Genomic DNA, 18,245 nt, shown 5'->3' with positions numbered 1-18,245 from the left:
CTACTCCCGCCCCGCACACCGGCGCGGCGCTCGCCACTGCCCCGCCCCACCGTTGTGGCCCGCCGCGCGCCACTGCTTGGGCCCTCGCCGCGCCCTGGCCCCTCGCCGCGCCCTGCTCCGCCCGAAGTCGCACGCCGGCTGAGCAGGGTTCGGCGGCGGCCTCCTCCCCACCCCCGACCCTTGCCTGCCGGCCGCGGCCTCCTCCTTCCCCACCCCGGCCCTTGCGCGTGGCGGGCCAAGTGCGGCGGCCGGCGCGGCGGGCACGCGCAACGGCCTGCACATGATAGCGGGGCAGCTGCGGCGGCCTGGCACTCCGCTCCCCCGCAAGGCCTCGCGGCGACGGCGAGGACGCGGGGCGGGCACGGTGGCAGCGCCCAGCACCGGCGCGGAAGGGCGATAGCAGCGGCACGCCGAGCTGTGGTTGCGCGCGGGGCGCGCCGTCGGCGACGCGCGCCGAGTGCACGCGCTCCGGCGAGGGCTGCGCGGCGGCGGCCGGCCCGGGCGAGGGCTGCACGCGACGGCGGCCGGTGCGGGCGACGGCTGCGCGCGGCGGCGGCCTGCGTGGGCGGGGGCTCCGGTGGCCACCCACGCCAGATCCATGTGCTGTCGGCACTCTGCCCCCATCCCTCCCTCTCCACGGCGGTGGGCGAGCGCCTTCTCCCCGGGCAGCGGCCATGGGCGAGCGCGGCGCCTCCTCTCGAGCGCCGGCGCGGGTGGCTGGCGGAGCGGGTGGCCGGTGGCGCGCAGGCCGAGGGGGCGTGGGCGGCAGACGGCGGACGGCAGCGGAAGAGAGCGCGAGGCAGCACCGACCTAGGCGGGCCCCGCACCATGTTCGCATTTACTGAGCTCTTGGGAGACCCCTTGATTTGGCGGACGCACGACCATACGCTTTTTTAGCGCTTGCATTTGCCGTCCCCGCTGCAGCGAATCAAAACAGTAAAATCAACTGCAGGACGATTTAGCGGGCGGCATCCCGTACCCAGTGCAGCCAGCTTAAGACACACAACTACGCTACGCTAGCTGGTGATGTATCTACTTTAGGGCGTCCGGCCTTGAATTACCAAAGCTGATTATCTATCAGTTTCACAAAAAAAAACTGATCATCCTTTACAGAGCTCAAGAAAAAATCAAACAAAAACAGTAGCTATTCGATGAAGCCAGAAACATGAAACTCATATTGACTATCTTTGAGCAGTTATCTGGCCTCAAAATAAATTACCATAAAAGTTAACTCTTCTGCTTTGGTGAAGCGAAGGAGGTCGAATCTGACTACATGGACATTTTTGGATGTCAGGTGGCGGAAACTCCTCTCACTTATTTGGAAATACCATTACAAGAGATTAAGTAATAAAGACTGGAAGACCATAGAAGACAGGTTTGAACGTAAACTGAGTACTTGGAAAGGCAAGTTGCTCTCCTATGGTGGCAGGCTTACTCTCATAAACTCAGTTTTAAGCAACCTATCTGTTTATATGCTTTCCTTCTTTAAAATCCCTAAAGTTCTCAAAAAACTAAATTTTTATAGATCTAGATTCTTCTGGCAAGGGGATGGTCACAAAAGAAAATATATATTATCCAAATGGGATATATTATGTAGATCAAAAGAACAAGGTGGTCTGGGAATTATGGATTTAGAACTCCAAAACAAATGCCTTTTAAGTAAATGGTTGTTCAAACTTATTAAAGAAGATGGCATTTGGCAACAGATACTCAAGAATAAACATCTTAAATCCAAAACCCTCGCCCAGGTTGAGAAAAAATTGGTGATTCACAGTTTTGGTCAGGGCTTATGTCAGTAAAACAAGATTTTCTTAAATGGATGATGTTTAAGGTACAGAATGGGAAACAAACTAGATTTTGGGAAGGCAAGTGGTTGGGGAACTCGGCCCTTAAAGATCAATATCCTAATTTGTTCAATCTAGTTCATCGCAAATATGCTGCAGTTCATACTGTACTTAATGGAGACTCTTTGAATGTCTCGTTTATGAGACATCTTACGAGAAATAACCTAAGGGACTGGATGGATTTGGGACATCGCGTTGCTAACATTCAGCTGGGAGATAATAAGGATATTGGAATCTGGCAACTTCACAAGAGTGGCCAATTTTCAGTTCGTTCTATGTACTCAGCTCTATTAGATGTTCGAATTCGACCCATAAACAAGCCTGTTTGGAAATTGAAAATTCCTTTGAAAGTAAAATTATTTATTTGGCTACTCCACCATGGGGTTATTCTAACAAAGGATAATTTAGCCAAGCGCCATTGAAAGGGAGCAAACAATGTTGTTTTTACATAAATGACGAAATAATTGTGCATCTCTTCTTCGGGTGTCATATGGCTAGGTTACTTTGAAGGATAATTTTCATCACCTTCGGTCTTACAAAATCTAACAATATTGGGCACTTATTTGGGTCTTGGTTGCAGGGTTTCATGTGGGAAAAGAAAAAAGTTATGTTCATAGGCTTATGTGCGCTTCTCTGGTCAATCTGGTTATCCAGAAATGATGTAGTTTTTCATAATACTCAAAAATAAATTGTTATCTAGATCCTTTTCAGGGCCACTTATCTTACAAGAACCTGGGCGATTTTGCAAAAGGAGGAGGACGGAGACTTGATCGCAGATGCATGCCGCCCCTTGAAAGTGACGGTGATTGACATTTTTGCGCGGAACGGGTGGCAGTTTAGTAATAGGCTTTGTGACTTGTAATTTGTTTCATGTTTATCTCTCAAAGTTTGTAATAAAGGCCGGATATATCACTTTGATATAGAGGCTGCGATATTGTTCAATATTCCTTTATCTAATAAACGTGCACACTGCAGAGGGAGTGAGTTAAGTGGAGTGCACTGTAAGCAAGCATGGATGCAGCATGCTTTCTTCCCTTGCTAAATTCGGTAACGCGTCGGCAGATACTCAAAGAAGCCGGCCTGCGCTAGCAATGATAACAGTCCTTGTATATGCACGCGCGCTCGCTAGCTCAAAGTCTGAAGATATGCTAGAGAATGGCTCCGTTCATCACATCACGAAAAGGAGTAGATGCATGCATGCCTACCACACTTGGAACCTAATCATATCATGCTCCTCTACAACTCCTTTGATTTCCTACTAATTAAGACTGCCCTTCTTCTGTGTAGCATGATCTCTGTCCTGCTTAACACATAGGAGTATCCATGCTTGATATTGGTTCCTTTACAGAAAGGTGCCCAGGGATAATCTTATCTGAAACTCTTTGTACGAAGTACTTAATCTTGCAGTGCTGAAAATAATTGAAAGAGGGGGTACAACGTACTGATGTGCATGCATGGGCAGTCCTTACCTAGATTTGTTGCCAACCGATGGCAACAGGTGATTGGGCACAGGACATGATTTGCTACCCGGACCAGCAGTACCACCCTGCTTAGGCTAATCAGGTGATCCAGTGGCACTGTGGCAGCCAACCATGCTTGCTTTCCTATCATCCAAACTCTCACCCTGTCCCTGCCAGCGCTAAACACACTACTGTTTACCGCTTTTCTATCTGCCTTCACTGGATGCGATGTGGCAGATCCATCGTAAAGCCTGACGAGGTTCAGAATGTGAAGTAGTAGTGGCGGGACCAATGTGCTTTGACTGTGCATCCATGCCAGAGTGACGAACAGAACAGCCGCCCGATGTGGCACAATACTAAGGCTTTGTTCAGATAAAAAAAAGTTTTAGGGGTAAAATACTGTAGCACTTTCGTTGTATTTAGTAATTATTGTCCCGCCATGAGTAAACTAGGTTCGAAAGATTCGTCTCGCAAATTATAATCAAACTGTATAATTAGTTATTTTGTTTAACTACATTTAATATTTCATGTATGCATTCAAAGATTTGATGTGACAGAGAATCTTGTAAAGTTTTAGAATTTTGAGTGCATCTAAACAAGACCAAGGACACTGCAGGGGATCATCGTTGTCCTTGTATTACTTGTACCTGCACATTTCAGTGAGTAGCAGCTTCCTTCTTTCCTCGGCTGTGTTTAGTTCCAAAATTTCTCTCTCCAAATTTCACTATTCACCTATCACATCAAATCTTTTATCTTATGCATAGAGTATTAAATGTAGGTAAATAAAAAAACTAATTGTATAGTTTTGATGTACACGACGAGACGAATCTTTTGAGCCTAGTTAGATCATGGTAGGACAACAATTATCACAAACAAATGAAAAGTGATACAGTGTCCGATGTGACTTTTTTTACCACCATTTTATGGATTTAAACACAGCCCTCATCTCCCAGCTGAACAGCACTGTTTCTGTGTCTGTGTTCGCTTGCGTGGTTGCTAATCCAGGCAACACAGTGATGCGATGCGAGCACATCCACCGTCGCTGTGCCAAGAAGCAGGTACTGGCCGATCGAGTGGGCGGCCACATTGAAATCCCAACGGATTTTTATGATGCGCAGCGAGCAGTCGAGCACCGGCGTGTACAGCCATTGCAACCCATCACTGTAGGTGGTGAAGGGTGGAGTGCACGGTAAGCGAGTTCTTGCTCCGGATCCCTGCTGAATCTGATCCTGCAGTCCTGCTCATCTCGGCAGATTGACTGCTAGAGGCTGGACGCATGTGTTGCACGCTTGCCCCTGCAATGATGGTAGGGAATGCCATGGCCGGGTTCAGACAATCTCATCAGAGAGAAGAGAGAGGGGACAGGGTAGATGCTGCTCTTTGTTTAATCATGTCCTCAATGATGCATCCATAACCATGCTGCAATAACATGATTTGTTTTCTCTGTATAAAGATCCCTTCTTCCTTTCTGCAATTCATACTGTATATTTAATTCGTCCCTTCACACACAAAAAGAAAAGAAAAACAAAGGCGTGCTGTACTGCTGTGGTTCATCTCAAACTCTGATTCTTTTTTATGCACTCTACAGAGTAGATTGAGGATTCTGCCACAGAATTACTAGCTACGAACACCAATGCAAGCTCTCTCATCAGACCCGCATGCTCTGCTTCTGATACCCTCATGTGATCCTGACGATCGAGGAGCCCCCCAAATTCAGAGGTGCTCTGCATCAGCGTGTCACCATCTGAAAAAACTATCTGTAAGACTGATGAGCTGCTGAACAGTCGATCGACAGGGACAGTGCAGGGGATCCATCCACATCCACCTGCACTCACATCTATGAGGCAAATCAGGACGTCGCCTCACTGCACTGCGCCCGTGTACGACCCGTCGAATGGCCAGCCAGGCTGACGCCTCTGAAGTCTGAATCTCAATCATGCATGATGTAATCTCGATCGATCCTCTCATCAGCCGATCTGCTGCTAGTCCGCGACAATCCCAGATCTGAATAGTGGCAGCGCATAGTGTCTCCACTCTTCACCAACCTGCACTGTTGGCACCTTGATTCCTGCAGGGCCCATGCTCCTGTTGCAGCCTCTCAGATCACCACACCGGATTAGCTAGCTGAATCACCACACCAGGTTAACTGAACTACCCACAGGCCACAGACATGCATCAAACAGGGGGCCTCGTCAGTAGAAGGGTTGAAGCTGCCCTGACTCCTTGAAAGCACACCAGTGACACTGCCACAGTGCCCAGGATTTTCAAGGGACTGCATGATGACAGTACAAATGAGGACAGTAATGAACAACGGTGATCACAGAGCTTCACTGTCCTTTCTCTGCCAATGGTCAGGTGGCAGCGGCTCTGCAGATCATCAATAAACTCCCCAAAGTCCCGATCCGACCACACCAATGCCAGTGCATAGGACACCAGTCATCGATGAATGTTACTGACACCTGAATCGTTGACACTTCAGCCATGTGAGCTCGACCGGATCGATCGAGTTCGTACGTACCAGCGCAAGCAGGGGCGTCAGAGACGCACGCATCCACCTCTCGCGTGCCGACCTCACATGGGGTTTACTGCTAAAATTATAGGCTTGTCTGCCCACTCTCCTCACAAAATACTAAGCCCGTTTAGTTACCAAAAATTTTCAACAAAAAATTTTCAACTCCTCTTTGAACACATATATGAAGCACTAAATGTAATTAAATAACAAAACTAATTACATGTACACGACGAGACGAATCTTTTGAGCCTAATTAGTGCATGATTAGCTATAAGTGCTACAGTAACCCCATGTGCTAATAATGCGGTCAAAGGCCTCAAAAGATTCGTCTCGCGGTTTCCAAGTGAGTTCTGAAATTAATTTTTTAATTAGTGTTCGAAAAACTCTACCGACATTTAGTCAAACATTGACGTGACATCCAAAAATTTCCAACTTTGGAAACTAAACGCCCCCACAGCTACAGAGCTACTCGACAAGCACCACCTACGTACGTCCCCACAAATTTAACAAACCCCTCGTCCGATCCATCGACCATCCAATTTTAAATTCAAATCGTACACACTTTTGAAAAAGCGTCAAATGGATGGTGCAAACTGGCCGGAATTGAAAAAAGTTAGTGAAAGTTAGTGGGTTTCGTACACACTTAGGGATGGTAAAGAGTCTTGAAATTTCACCTAGATAATCTAGGGCCAAATGCTTTTATGACCGGGCTATCTTATATAGTTTTGAAATAAAAAATATATAAAAATCAAGTCGGATTGTAAACAAAAATCACTGAAGCCATGATCTGTTACCACCCTATCACACTAGACCCAACACGTAAAATTAAATGTCCAAACCTAATCGTCTACTACTATTAGAGAACTATATGTGCTTGCAAATTTACTTGCCATTTCCTAATAGTCTGCTAATGAGAAAACTATACTGGTTTCCAATTTAATTAGTGTAGTAATGGATGAGTAGATGGCAGTATACCCCATTATATACTTTTGGTTAAAATATATACCATCAACGATATATATAAAAATTCTACATCACGACATCGTTTAGTGGATGTTTATGCCAAACATTCATATATTCGTAACAATCACATCCACTAAGAAGCTTCACTCATAAAACATAAAGAAAAAAAGAAGAAAAAAAAAGGGTTCAACCTCATTTTCGATCTCAACATTTTTTTGCACATGGATCGATTATTTATGTACCTAACTGAGAGCCCATCCATCACGATGCGACCCACCACCACGGCCCTCATCGCCGCCCGGCCCGGCCCAGGCCCGCCCGGCCAGGCCCGGGCCGGACCACCGCCACCGGCCGGCGCACCACGAACGCGCCCTCCGCGACGCCCATGGCGCTCTTGCACCCGTACAGGTCGACGAGCCCGACCACCCCGCCGGCGGACGCGATGGACCACCGCCGGCTGCCGGGCGCGCACGATGCCGACGCCGGCGCCGCCGCCGGGGACGGGAAGAGGCTGTCCATGAGGCGGCGATCGCTGTCGGCCCCGGCGCGCTCCCTGGTGCACTCGGCGAGCGCCGCGGCGAAGGGGTCCGCGCCGGCCGCAGGCTGGCTGCTGCCGGCGCGCCGGCGGCGGGTCTGCTGGTGGTTCTTGTGGCGGGCGCGGAGGGGCGGCGGCAGCGGGAGCGGCGGCGCGGGGGAGGGGGCGTCCGCCGTGGCGCCGGCGACGGCGTGGAGGCGCGTCTTGGGGATGCCCGGGTGGTGCTCCCAGGAGAAGGGCACGGAGGTGGCGCCGCGGCCGCGCGGGGACGGCGACGGCGAGGAGGCCGCGGAGGAGACCGTGGAGAGCGACGAGGAGGACGAGGACGACGAGGAGGAGAAGGTGCGGTGGCGGCGGTGCGCCGGCGCCGGGGAGGAGGGATGATCCGTCGGTGGCGTTGGCGGTAGCGGTGGCTGCGGCGCTCGCGCCTGGCCGGTCGGCATGGGTGGGGGAGCGGCGCGCGTGGGATGGCCGGGCGGGTGCGCTGGCGAGCTTGGTGGAGGTGTGGAGAAGGCGGGGACAGAGGAGGGTGGATAAATACGGTGGACGGGTTTGCGTTTGGGTCCCTCTACTTTGTCGATATCTGGTGGTCTACCTTGAGTTTCCCTTTGTTCTCCTATGATATTTTATTTTGTTTTTGGAGGACAATGCAAGTTGCAATTTTTTCTTTGGAAATGATTAATTTTTCAGCTTGGTAGAGATTGTTGTAAACTTGTAATACTATAGGTTGATTTGTAGTTTTTCTTCGAGGGTATTTCACTTTTTCTTGTTTTCTACTCCAACTTCGAATCTAGGAGTACCTAAGGACGTTTGGAGTGTTGGATGTTCGAGACTTTTTATAAACCCTTTGTAAAACTTAAACTTAATTCTCATGTTCAGCTTGACCTTTAAGTTTTTCTAAACCCGAGGAGAAAGTGGGAGGGGGTCTAAGGGTAGGGTATGTAACTGGTGCATCAATGGAGAAAATGGGAGGATGAAGGAAAAGAATGTGCAAGGAGAAAAATGAGCAGGTGGGATAAACTCCCTTGCCCTTTCAAGAAAAAGGTTTTCAATGCTCTCAAAAAAAAAGAAAAATGTTTTCAAACCTTGTTACGGGAGTGTCTATCCCTCACTTGAGTGAAATATCACCTCTTCACATTCAATTTTTTGGATCACTGGATTAAAATCTAAGGGCTCTCCTTCATCTTCTACCTCCTTTCATCTTCTACCTCCAACTTCTCCCCTTCCATGCCGACACACCACCCGCCGCCCAGCCCCGCCGCCACCCCCCGGCGCAACCCTAGCGCGCCCGCGCCGACCGCCGCGCAGGCCCCTCCCGCCGCCGCCTCCTGCAGCCATCGCCCCCCGCCCCGGCCCCGCACAACCGCCGTCCTCCGCCACCCGGGCCGGCGGCGCCACCGCCGCCGGCCTCGTCGCCCCCCCCCCCCCCCCCCCCCACACCACCACCGCCGGCCCTCCTTCTAAGGCCGGTGGTGAGCAGCCCCCCCCCCCCCCCCCCCGCCCCCGGAACCCTAACCTCGTCGGAGTTGGAGAAGAAGGTGTAGATGGGGAAGAAAAAAATTCGAGTGAGGAGAGCCTCCAAATCACTCGAGTGAGATTTAGCTTTCCCCACTAAAAATGTTGTAGAAGCCTTTGTAAGTTAGATTGAACAAACGTGTTATATATGTTTCCTTTTATGTACCATTTACCTTTCATATTGCAAACGCGACGTGCTGATGCAGTGCCTGCCCTCGCTGGGACCTAATGGCTATTGTGCCATATTCAAGTAGCGTTTGGTTTGATGATAACTGCCTGAAACTAATGCTCATTTTGTTTACGTTAACTGCCGACGTTGAGATAGGGACACTACTGACGGCGCGCATACTATAACAAGTTTCAGCCATTAACATTCAGAGGGATTCATCAGTTGCAGTCACCTAGATATGCATCGATCATAGTGTCAGCTGCTGCATGCGGTTGTTCAACTGTAAAGGCGAACATCGGTTATTACTTACCAATAAACAATACAGACTGACTCTGTTTCTTTTGTGTGTGTGTGTGTGTGAGCAAATAAATTAAATGATTTGTAGACGCCGCCAGTATATATAGTTACATCTACAGTGTACACATGGGTACTGGCATCTACTACCAAAGCTGACTTGAGACTTCTGTTTCCAGGAGTTAGCACCTGCAAGGATGCATCAGCAATATCAGCAGGTTCGCGTTTAGTTACCGAATTTTTTGGCTAAATTTTTTTGACACTTTATAACACTAATTAGGAGTATTAAATATAGACTAATTATAAAACGGACGGACGGGAAAGCGCGAGGCGAATTTATTAAGCCTAATTAATCCATCATTAGATATTATTTAATGTAGCATGACATTGTCTAATCATTGCATAATTATGTTCGTTAGATTCATCTCGCGATTTTATTCGGGGTTATATAATGAGTTTTGTCAGTTATCCCTACTTAATACTTCTAGTTAATGGTCAAACGTTCGAAGTTATCATAGCGCATGAAATTTTTGGGAACTAAATGGGGCCAGTGTAGTAATGTACAATATGACACGTGTTACTGGTAAGCTATTACTTCAGTTTAACTGCATTCCACTGAACTGTTGCAGTCGACGAGATGGCCTCGGCGACCACACCATCAGTAGTTGTACAGCACAGCGGGTGTACTGTTCCTGGCAGCAAATGACGTGCATATGTTACCGTTACTAATTGGAAACTCCTTTGAAGACCACCTAGAATCCTAAGTGAATACTTTAACTAAAAAACAGAGAAATCATATAAATTCTCGCAAAAATCAGAAACATTGTGTAAGTGCATTTGACCCCTTAAGTGGGTTTTGATGATAATGACATGCACAATTAAGGAGTTAATGCATTTATTGAGTTATGAGGAGAATTTAAAATCATTGAAATTGAAAAGAGCAAGTATCGATGCTATATTCGCTAAAGAAATGGTGCATGAGCTTCATTGAAGACTTTTATAAATTTCTAATTTGAATTTGAGTATAGGAAGCACCGTACTATTAAGAGGAACACAAAACGATAGTCTGGAGATGCTAAAGTGTCTAGAATAGAAGCTAACAACCCGATAAAAATCACGAGGCACACACGGGCACTTAAACCTGAAAATTCAGTAGGGGTCGGAAGTTCCGACCCCCATCGGAAGTGCCATACTTCTCCCGACAAAGGGTCCTCGGCCAGCAGAAAATAGTGGGTTGGAAGTTCCGACCCCTCGTAACGGAAGTCCAATGTAGTTTCCGACAACATCCTCTCGGCCAGCAGTTTTATAACTGGTCGAAAGTTCCGACCTGGAGTCAGAAGTTCCGACAAGGACATTAACAGCCCAGTAACGGCTAGTTTTTAGGGGGGCCTCTATATATACCCCCTCACCTCCCTCGGTTCTTGTCGCTGACACTTCCGATCTAAACTCATCCTCAAGCTCCCAAACCTTCTCCCCACTCCCTCCTAGAGCTAATCCATGAGTGAATCGAAGCTAGGGCTTGGGTGTGAGCTAGATTTGAGTGTGAGCTGAGTTCTTGACAAGTGTGAATAGCCAAGTTCTTTTCAAGGCACTAGAAGTATCTCCAACAACTCGATTCGCGTTTGTTACTCTTGGAGCTTGCTACTAGACGGTTCGGCATCGCCCGTGGAGCGCCCTCTCGTGTGTGAGCGTCCCGGGAAGTTTATATTACCCCGTCCTTAGTAGACACGAGCTAGTGAGTACTCAATCCTTCTAAGTGGTTAATTGGGTGAGAAAAAGGGTTATAGGGCAACCCGGCTCTTTGTGAGCTCCTCAACAGAGACGTAGCTCCCTTTGTGAGAGTGAACTTCGGTAACAAATCTTGTGTCTCTTGAATTATTCATATATTGTTCTTCTTGACCTAGAACTTAATTTGACCCGATTTATTCTCTTGAGTTGTTCTTGTTCACGAGATCACTTGAAGGTTTCCACTACTACAATTCTGGATTAAGCGAGGCACTTTAAAAAGGCCTCTAAGGCGGGCATAAAAAATAACCGCCTCTGTTAATGCCCAATATTAAGAGAGGCGGTCATGTCTTATTATCTGAGACGGTTACGGAAACTGCCTCAGTTAATCGATTAACAGAGGCAGTCATGTGTAACGTGACCGCCTCAGTTAATCGGGGTATTTTCAGAGACGGACATGTGTAACATGACCGCCACAGTTAATGGGTCGAGCCCATTAAAATCCATATCCCAGGCAAACCCTAACATATCTCTCTCTCTCTCTCCCTCCCTCCCTCTCTCACTCTCAGACTCCCGGTCCAACCCCGCCCCGACGCCGCTCCCGCCCCGACTCCCTTCGCGGCAGCGACCGCGCTCGGATCCATTGAACAGGGCTGGATCCGGCCTTCCCCGGGACCGGATCCGGACGCGGGGGGGGGGGGGGGCGTGCAGTGGGCGTACGGCGGCGACCGTGGTGCGCGGTGGCGGCAGCGCGGAGGGTGTGCGGCGGCGGGCACGTGGAGGCGGACCGCCATGGCAGCGGCGGGCGACGGGCGGCGGCGTGGCCCAGATGGGCTCATCGGGCTCGTGATGGGCTCGGCGGGCTTTTTTTGTTTTTTCTATTTTATTAACAGGTCCCGCCTCTGAAAATGCCTGATTTACACAGGCGATAGCTTAGAGGCGGTTGCCCCCGCCTGCCTCTGAAAATGAAATCTAACCATCTCTATTAAGATTATTGTAGTAGTGTGCTCGAAGACACCTTAATGAACTTTTAATTCAAACAGGTTCTTTGATTTCATATTAGTTTTTGAATTTCGTTCAAACACTTTTGTGGGGTTGGAACTTCCTTCACAAGGTCGGAAGTTCCGACAGGGCGAATTATTTCGAAGAATTTGTCTAAGTTTTGCAGGTTCGACTATTCAACCCCCTTAGGCATCACCAAGATCTTTTCACATTGCCATCAATCCAACCATTATAATTATAATAACCATTGGATATGTTATCTTTCCTAATAAATTACTCACCTCTGTCATTATGAAAATAAACTAAAGTAACTCTTTAAACATGTATCTAAATTACCCACCTCTGCCATTATTGAAAATTATAAGTATCCCTCTAATCTTTGTGTAAATTACCCACATATGCCATTATAAAAATAATACAAATACCCCCCTAAATTTGTTTATAAATTATCCAATTATATCATTATTATTACACATAAATTACTCGTAAATCTGAATCTTATAATTATAATAAAATATTAAAGTGCACCAATATAAAATTCTTAAGTACTATTTATATTATTATTAATATATTATTTATATTATTGTTTATACACTATATATTATTGTACGATGGAAGAGATAGGAATATCAATTCATAAACAAATAGTTTAACTAAATATATATCGAATATGGAGGTGTGATGCAAAATAAAAATATATTGTAACTAGATAATGATAAATATATATTTTAGAATATGTGTTAGAATATGTAATAGATGAAAAAAGGTGTAAGATAGATAATTATCATTATTGATCTATATTTGTTCTAATTAGCCCGTGCGGGAGCACGGGTTGATAGAGTAGTGTAACGTAATGGGATGAAATGGGTACAGTGTTCTCCTTTTTTTGTTAACTAGAAAACTAAGATTGATCCAATCTAGAAACAGCTAGGTTGTTTATGTTAAGAGGAAATAAGCATCCAAACTCGAGCCCAAGATGACCCAAATCTGAATGATGTTGGGAACCTTTTTGATACTGTACTTGGTTACTTGTAATTAAGGTCTTACTTTAATTGAACTGCACTGTTTGACACTGATCGATTGCATGGTACGCATGCATTATTGTGTACAGATAGATAAGATCAACAGTTTCCCTGGCGGTATACGGTGTCAGTCGTCACATACATAGGTAATGGAGACGTGTAGTGTTCTTGCCCGTAGAAGGCAGGACGAGTGGGCCGCAAGGCCGGCCGGCATGTTGCTGGTAGCTTCTTCCCGTAGTATATGTGTGCTGTACTAGGTACTCCGTAGCTTGCTTGCTTCCTTGCAGCCACATGGCGTACGTATACGTGAAAAACACAAGCAACAAGTAGAAGCAACGGTTGTTTTTCTTCCGGCCGGCCGGGACAAATGAAGAGTGGCTACGACGTCGTCCCTTCTCCTTCTGCATCCTCGCTCGTCGTCGTCTTCGTCGATCCCCGCCGAGGAAGTTGTCGGAGCGAGCTACGACGCTAAGCTCCCTGATCGAGAGGCTGGTACACTGTGGCGTCGCTCGCGCCGGACACGGACGTCTGCTGCTGCGTGCCTAGCTAGTGGGGCGTTGCTGCGATGCGATCGCTTTAGCTTTTGCCCCGAGGGGTTGTTGGTGCGCGTGGTGGTGCCCCGGGGATGGCTTTAGCTAGCCGACGAGCGGCGGCGGCGGCGTCGTTCGCCGGCTGCCGCCGGCGCGGGGGCGTGCGCGCAGGCTGCATCTGCAACCGCGCATGTGGTGGTAGGAGTAGTGGTGGTGGGGCCCGGCGGCACGCCGGACGCCATGCGAGCTGCTGCTTGCATTGCTTTGCGGACTGATCATTGCCTACCTTTCCTTCCTCTTGCCTTTTTTTTCCTCGCTTTTCATTCGCTTCTAGCTAGAATCCTAGATCGTTGTTGTTCATCTTTTGAGCGGGTGTTTGTCGATCTCGCTTTTTCTTTTTAAATAAATTAGTACTCCTATCTGCTTCTACTCTCCTTCGTCGTGTTGCTCGACCTGCTCGTGCTCGCCGTTCCTGGTTCCTGCTGTGTCACCCAGACGCCGGCGTCGCACTCGCACCCTGTCCCTCCCTCCCTGACCGCGACCTTCGATTCCACCTGTGCTCGCTCGACAAGGAGCAGGTGCTCCTGGGCTCCTGGCAAGGCTGCTGCAGACGACGACGACGCCCTGGAGCATTTGACGAATCGTCAGTGCACGGCGACAAACTCCTTCCTGATCTGGCACTGGTACTGGTAGGCGAACCACCCTGCTTGGCTGCACGGCCAACCAGGGACAGCGCGGTGTACACTTGTAGCATCTTCAGACATCAGCTGATAGCTGACCGCACCGTACCAACTCCTGTCTGAATCTGAAGATGGAATGGCCAGGCTCACATCACTGCATCCTTGTCCCCTTTCTGCAGCAAACAACACGGTGCCTGCCTGATTGGCGCGACCGATGTCCATCAGTTGTTCAGTTGACCTTGCAGCGCCTGCACTGCTGTCTGATCGCCAATCATCGTTTCAGCTCGTCAGCTACTCAGCTCCGAGTTTGGTGAGTGATCCTTTTCAACTTTTTCAGATAGATACACAGCGCCGCGCGCATGATGACTCGAGGCTGCAGACGGTGCGGAACCGATCCGTCCACTTCGTTCATGTCGTTTACAGAAGCTTTTTCTCTTTTATGGGCAACGTGCGATCCAGATTGGTGCTGAGTTTGACTTATGTATGGTTTCATGTTGCTGTCAGAGAAACAGCACTGCACTGCACACAGGAACTGAATCCCCTGGCCCGAAATACAGATTTCCAAATGGGCGGCCCGGCCCTAGCCCGATGTGGCCCGGCCCGAAGCGGCCCAGCACTATCAGACCATCGGGCCTGATAGTGCCGTGCCCATCGAGCCATCGGGCTGAATTGGCGACCCAGGCCCGGCACTAAGGCCTTTTATAGGGCCGGGCTGGCACGGCGGCCCGACTGGCCCATCGGGCTCTGGCAGCCCATCGGCGCGCAGAGGCCGGGGCGGGCAGGTCGGTGGCGGCCGGGGTCGGAGGCGGTCGGGGCGTCGGCGGCGGCCCGGGCGGAGGCGGCCGGGCGGGCGGCGGCCGGGGCGGGCAGGTCGGCGGCGGTGGCCGGGCGTCGGCGGTGGCGGAGGGCAGCCGGGTCGGCTATGGCCGGGGCGGAGGCGGTTGGGGCGGGCGGCGGCCGGCGTGGGGATTGGAGGGTTGGGGCGCAGGGGTTGGAGGAGAGGGAGGGCAGCTGGGGGTGGGGTGTGGGGGAGAAAAAAATTAGGGTTTGATGATTTTATACGTAGGAGGAGAAGAAGGTAGGGGAGGTGGGCTGTTGGGCCATTGAATGAATCGGGCCACTATTGGGCCGCCCATTATCGTGCCGGCACTATGGGCCAGAGTGGCGGCCCAGGCACTAACACCTTATCGTGTCGGGCCAGCCCGTGGCCCGATGGATCGTGCCTAGGGGCGGGCTAGTGTCGTTGTGACGGAACCGCCAAATTAAAACTCTAATTAAGCGTAATGGCCATCATTTGGACACATCAGGCACATTCGCTTAACGGCTTAATTTGGCGATCATTTCTCAACCCACGGCCCGATCGAAACAACACCGGAAGTCCCACGCGAAGGTGGGCGCAGATGGTACAAGCACAACATAATACTTGAAATTACAAACACTATAGGGGGACGAAACGTTAGGTTTTACAACCGAGTTCAAACATACACATAATTTTACAAAAGTTGCATAATTTACAAGCTTTACATCCAAGGTACTGAAATTCAAATAGACTAGATCCTACAACTACTCTAGCCTTCAAAAGCCCTGACTAACCATGACCGGTCAGACCGGCCCGCGCAACAACAGAAAGGCTGAACACTCCGTCCTCAAGTGTGCAACCCGACAAACCCCTAAACTAAGGGTCTCGCTCCACGACCTGCCACCCCTCTGCATCCCGGTGAATGAACTTGACGCAACAGGGGCAGAAGTCGACGTCCTGGGGTCCTGAAATAATAATGGTGGCAACAAACCCTGAGTATTCTAATACTCAGCAAGGCTTACCCGACCAGTGGGTATAACTTAGCCTACATATCTAGACATGCAAGGCTTTTGGCTGGTGGTTATTTTGCAGAAATAGCAACTAGAGGTGTATCCTTGCTTTCAATGTTTTAGCCGCATATTTTATATAGATAGACTCTCACTAATGTTTGCCTATCTACACACGCAGGTTGGAGCATTCAATTTAAGATTCAGGATAGTATCCATTTTTATATCTCTAATACCCTAACACATTTGCTACGAGGTGACAAACAGATCAAGGCCCTCATATCCGCGAGACACGGCGAATCGATCTGTTTTAACCTTGCAAGGTGGACCTAACCAACACGGCACGTATTGGCCCCGTCGGACTATACATGCCAACCATTCCCCTCCCCGCCTCGAACTACAGGAACCAGCCCAACGACATATGGTCAGCCGAGCTCAACGTGAGACCACCAAAAGTAAACATATGCATCCCAATTCTCCGCGACTACTCGACTCGCCCCAGGAGTTGGGTGCGGGTTCCTGTACTTTCGAAGCAAGGCAGTACTCGGCTTACCGGTTTCGACTACCTCCTACTCCCGGCATGCGGTTAGTACAATTCAATCCCCGATCAGCACTGCCACAACGACCGGTCCTTAATCGACACGGACGGGGCTAAGGCACCCAGGAACCCTGTCCTGCTGCCATACCTACACATCCTCCCCGCCCGGTCTCACATCTCCATATCATTTCAATCCATTTCTCAAATACTGAAGTATAAAGATAATAATGTATCTCGCGAGTAACCGGCAATTACTCGGCTTCTAAAGTTTCTTGTGTCTCGCGAGTGACACGTAGTCACCCGACTTCTACCGGTCTTATTTAGCCTAGCACCGCTATCGACCTAGACATACTAGTAAAACTCAAGGAAACCTAGGGATCATGCAGCTAAGGTTCCAATCAATTCCTAATACGTAATGCACAAGTAATAGATAAAACATATACCTAATGATTCATAATTTAAATTAATAGGACATGCACCGGGGCTTGCCTTGCGTCTGCTGCTCCACACTGGGGTTAGCCGGGCCTTGGGCCGACTCCCCACGGACCTCCTGCTGCGGGGCTGGCCCCTGTGGCTCCTGTGGCTCCGCAACCACCTCGTACACGGCTCCCTCGGCGGCAGCGGCTACACGTATGCAATGATATGAGAATGCATGCATGGGTTGCAATCTTAAAATAGCCAATGACTAGATGCAACCGCAAGTAATTTACACAAAAATTGCATTCCCTGGCCCAGAACATTCCCCAAAAATCCGGAGTATCCGGACGAATACCCGGAGTATCTGGACCCCAAAGTCCGGAGTTTCCGGGCCTATACCCGGAGTTTCCCCGGAGTATCCCAAACCCGGAGTATCCGGGCTTATACCCGGAGTTTCGCCCGGAGTTTTCAAAACCCGGAGTTTCCGGGCCTATACCCGGAGTCTCCGGGCTTGACAGCATTTTCGCCCCAAAAACTGAAATTTTGATTGTGACAAAACCAACCCACCAAATTTGAAACCCTCTTGAATCCTAGTTGAAGGATGCATATAGAGATGATTGACCAAAGCAAATCACCTAGAACATCCTAAAACAACCAAATCGGCGAGCCCTAGCTTATAGTACCTTGAGCTAGCTCCTCTTGCAAGAAAAACTCGAAAACGATGTCGCCCCAAGGTGGAATACTTGTAGAAGATGATTCCCCAAGCCGAGTGAAGCTCCCTTGGCCTTGGAGTCAAGTTGAAATGGAAGATTTCGGAATCTAGAGCTTAGGGGAGAGGGAGGAGAGGGAGAGCCCGTGAGGGAGGTGAGGGAGAGAGAGAGGTCGCGGGAGAGAGTGAGAGTGAGTGAGAGAGAGAGAGAGAGTGATATATTCTATTTAAATGGTTGTGGGTCCAGATGACCAAATTATGAAAGTAGTAACTCCATGCCCGGAGTCTCCGGGCCAATGGCCGGAGTATCCGGGTGTTACAATCCTTCCCCCTAAAAGAAATCTCGTCCCGAGATTTAATGGATGTGCTAAATTGAGGAAAATGGAACTTGGTGAGTACCTTGATACATTTGTAACAATTCCGGACATTTAGACCGAACGAAGTCCTCCGTCTCCCAAGTAGCCTCTCGCTCGGAGTGATTACTCCACTGAACCTTATAAAATTTGCTGGTTTGATTCCGAGTA

At 49.1% G+C, this 18,245-nt stretch overlaps 2 protein-coding genes across 2 annotated transcripts; both read right to left on the bottom strand.

Annotated features, from left to right (window-relative positions):
* LOC120684712 (putative hydro-lyase KRH_21160) lies at positions 1-624 on the bottom strand. The gene has a single exon (XM_039966607.1). The coding sequence runs from the start codon at positions 622-624 to the stop codon at positions 1-3; it is 624 nt and encodes a 207-aa protein (XP_039822541.1).
* A 6,156-nt stretch (positions 625-6,780) lies between these two features.
* LOC120685942 (scavenger receptor class F member 2-like) lies at positions 6,781-7,805 on the bottom strand. The gene has a single exon (XM_039968082.1). The coding sequence runs from the start codon at positions 7,755-7,757 to the stop codon at positions 7,068-7,070; it is 690 nt and encodes a 229-aa protein (XP_039824016.1). The 5' UTR covers positions 7,758-7,805; the 3' UTR covers positions 6,781-7,067.
* Positions 7,806-18,245: the final 10,440 nt, after the last annotated feature.

Source organism: Panicum virgatum, chromosome 8N (genome assembly GCF_016808335.1).
Source record: "Panicum virgatum strain AP13 chromosome 8N, P.virgatum_v5, whole genome shotgun sequence".
Classification (NCBI taxonomy): domain Eukaryota; kingdom Viridiplantae; phylum Streptophyta; class Magnoliopsida; order Poales; family Poaceae; genus Panicum; species Panicum virgatum.
The sequence above is the reverse complement of the archived record's forward strand: the minus strand, read 5'-3'. Positions and strand labels throughout refer to the sequence as shown.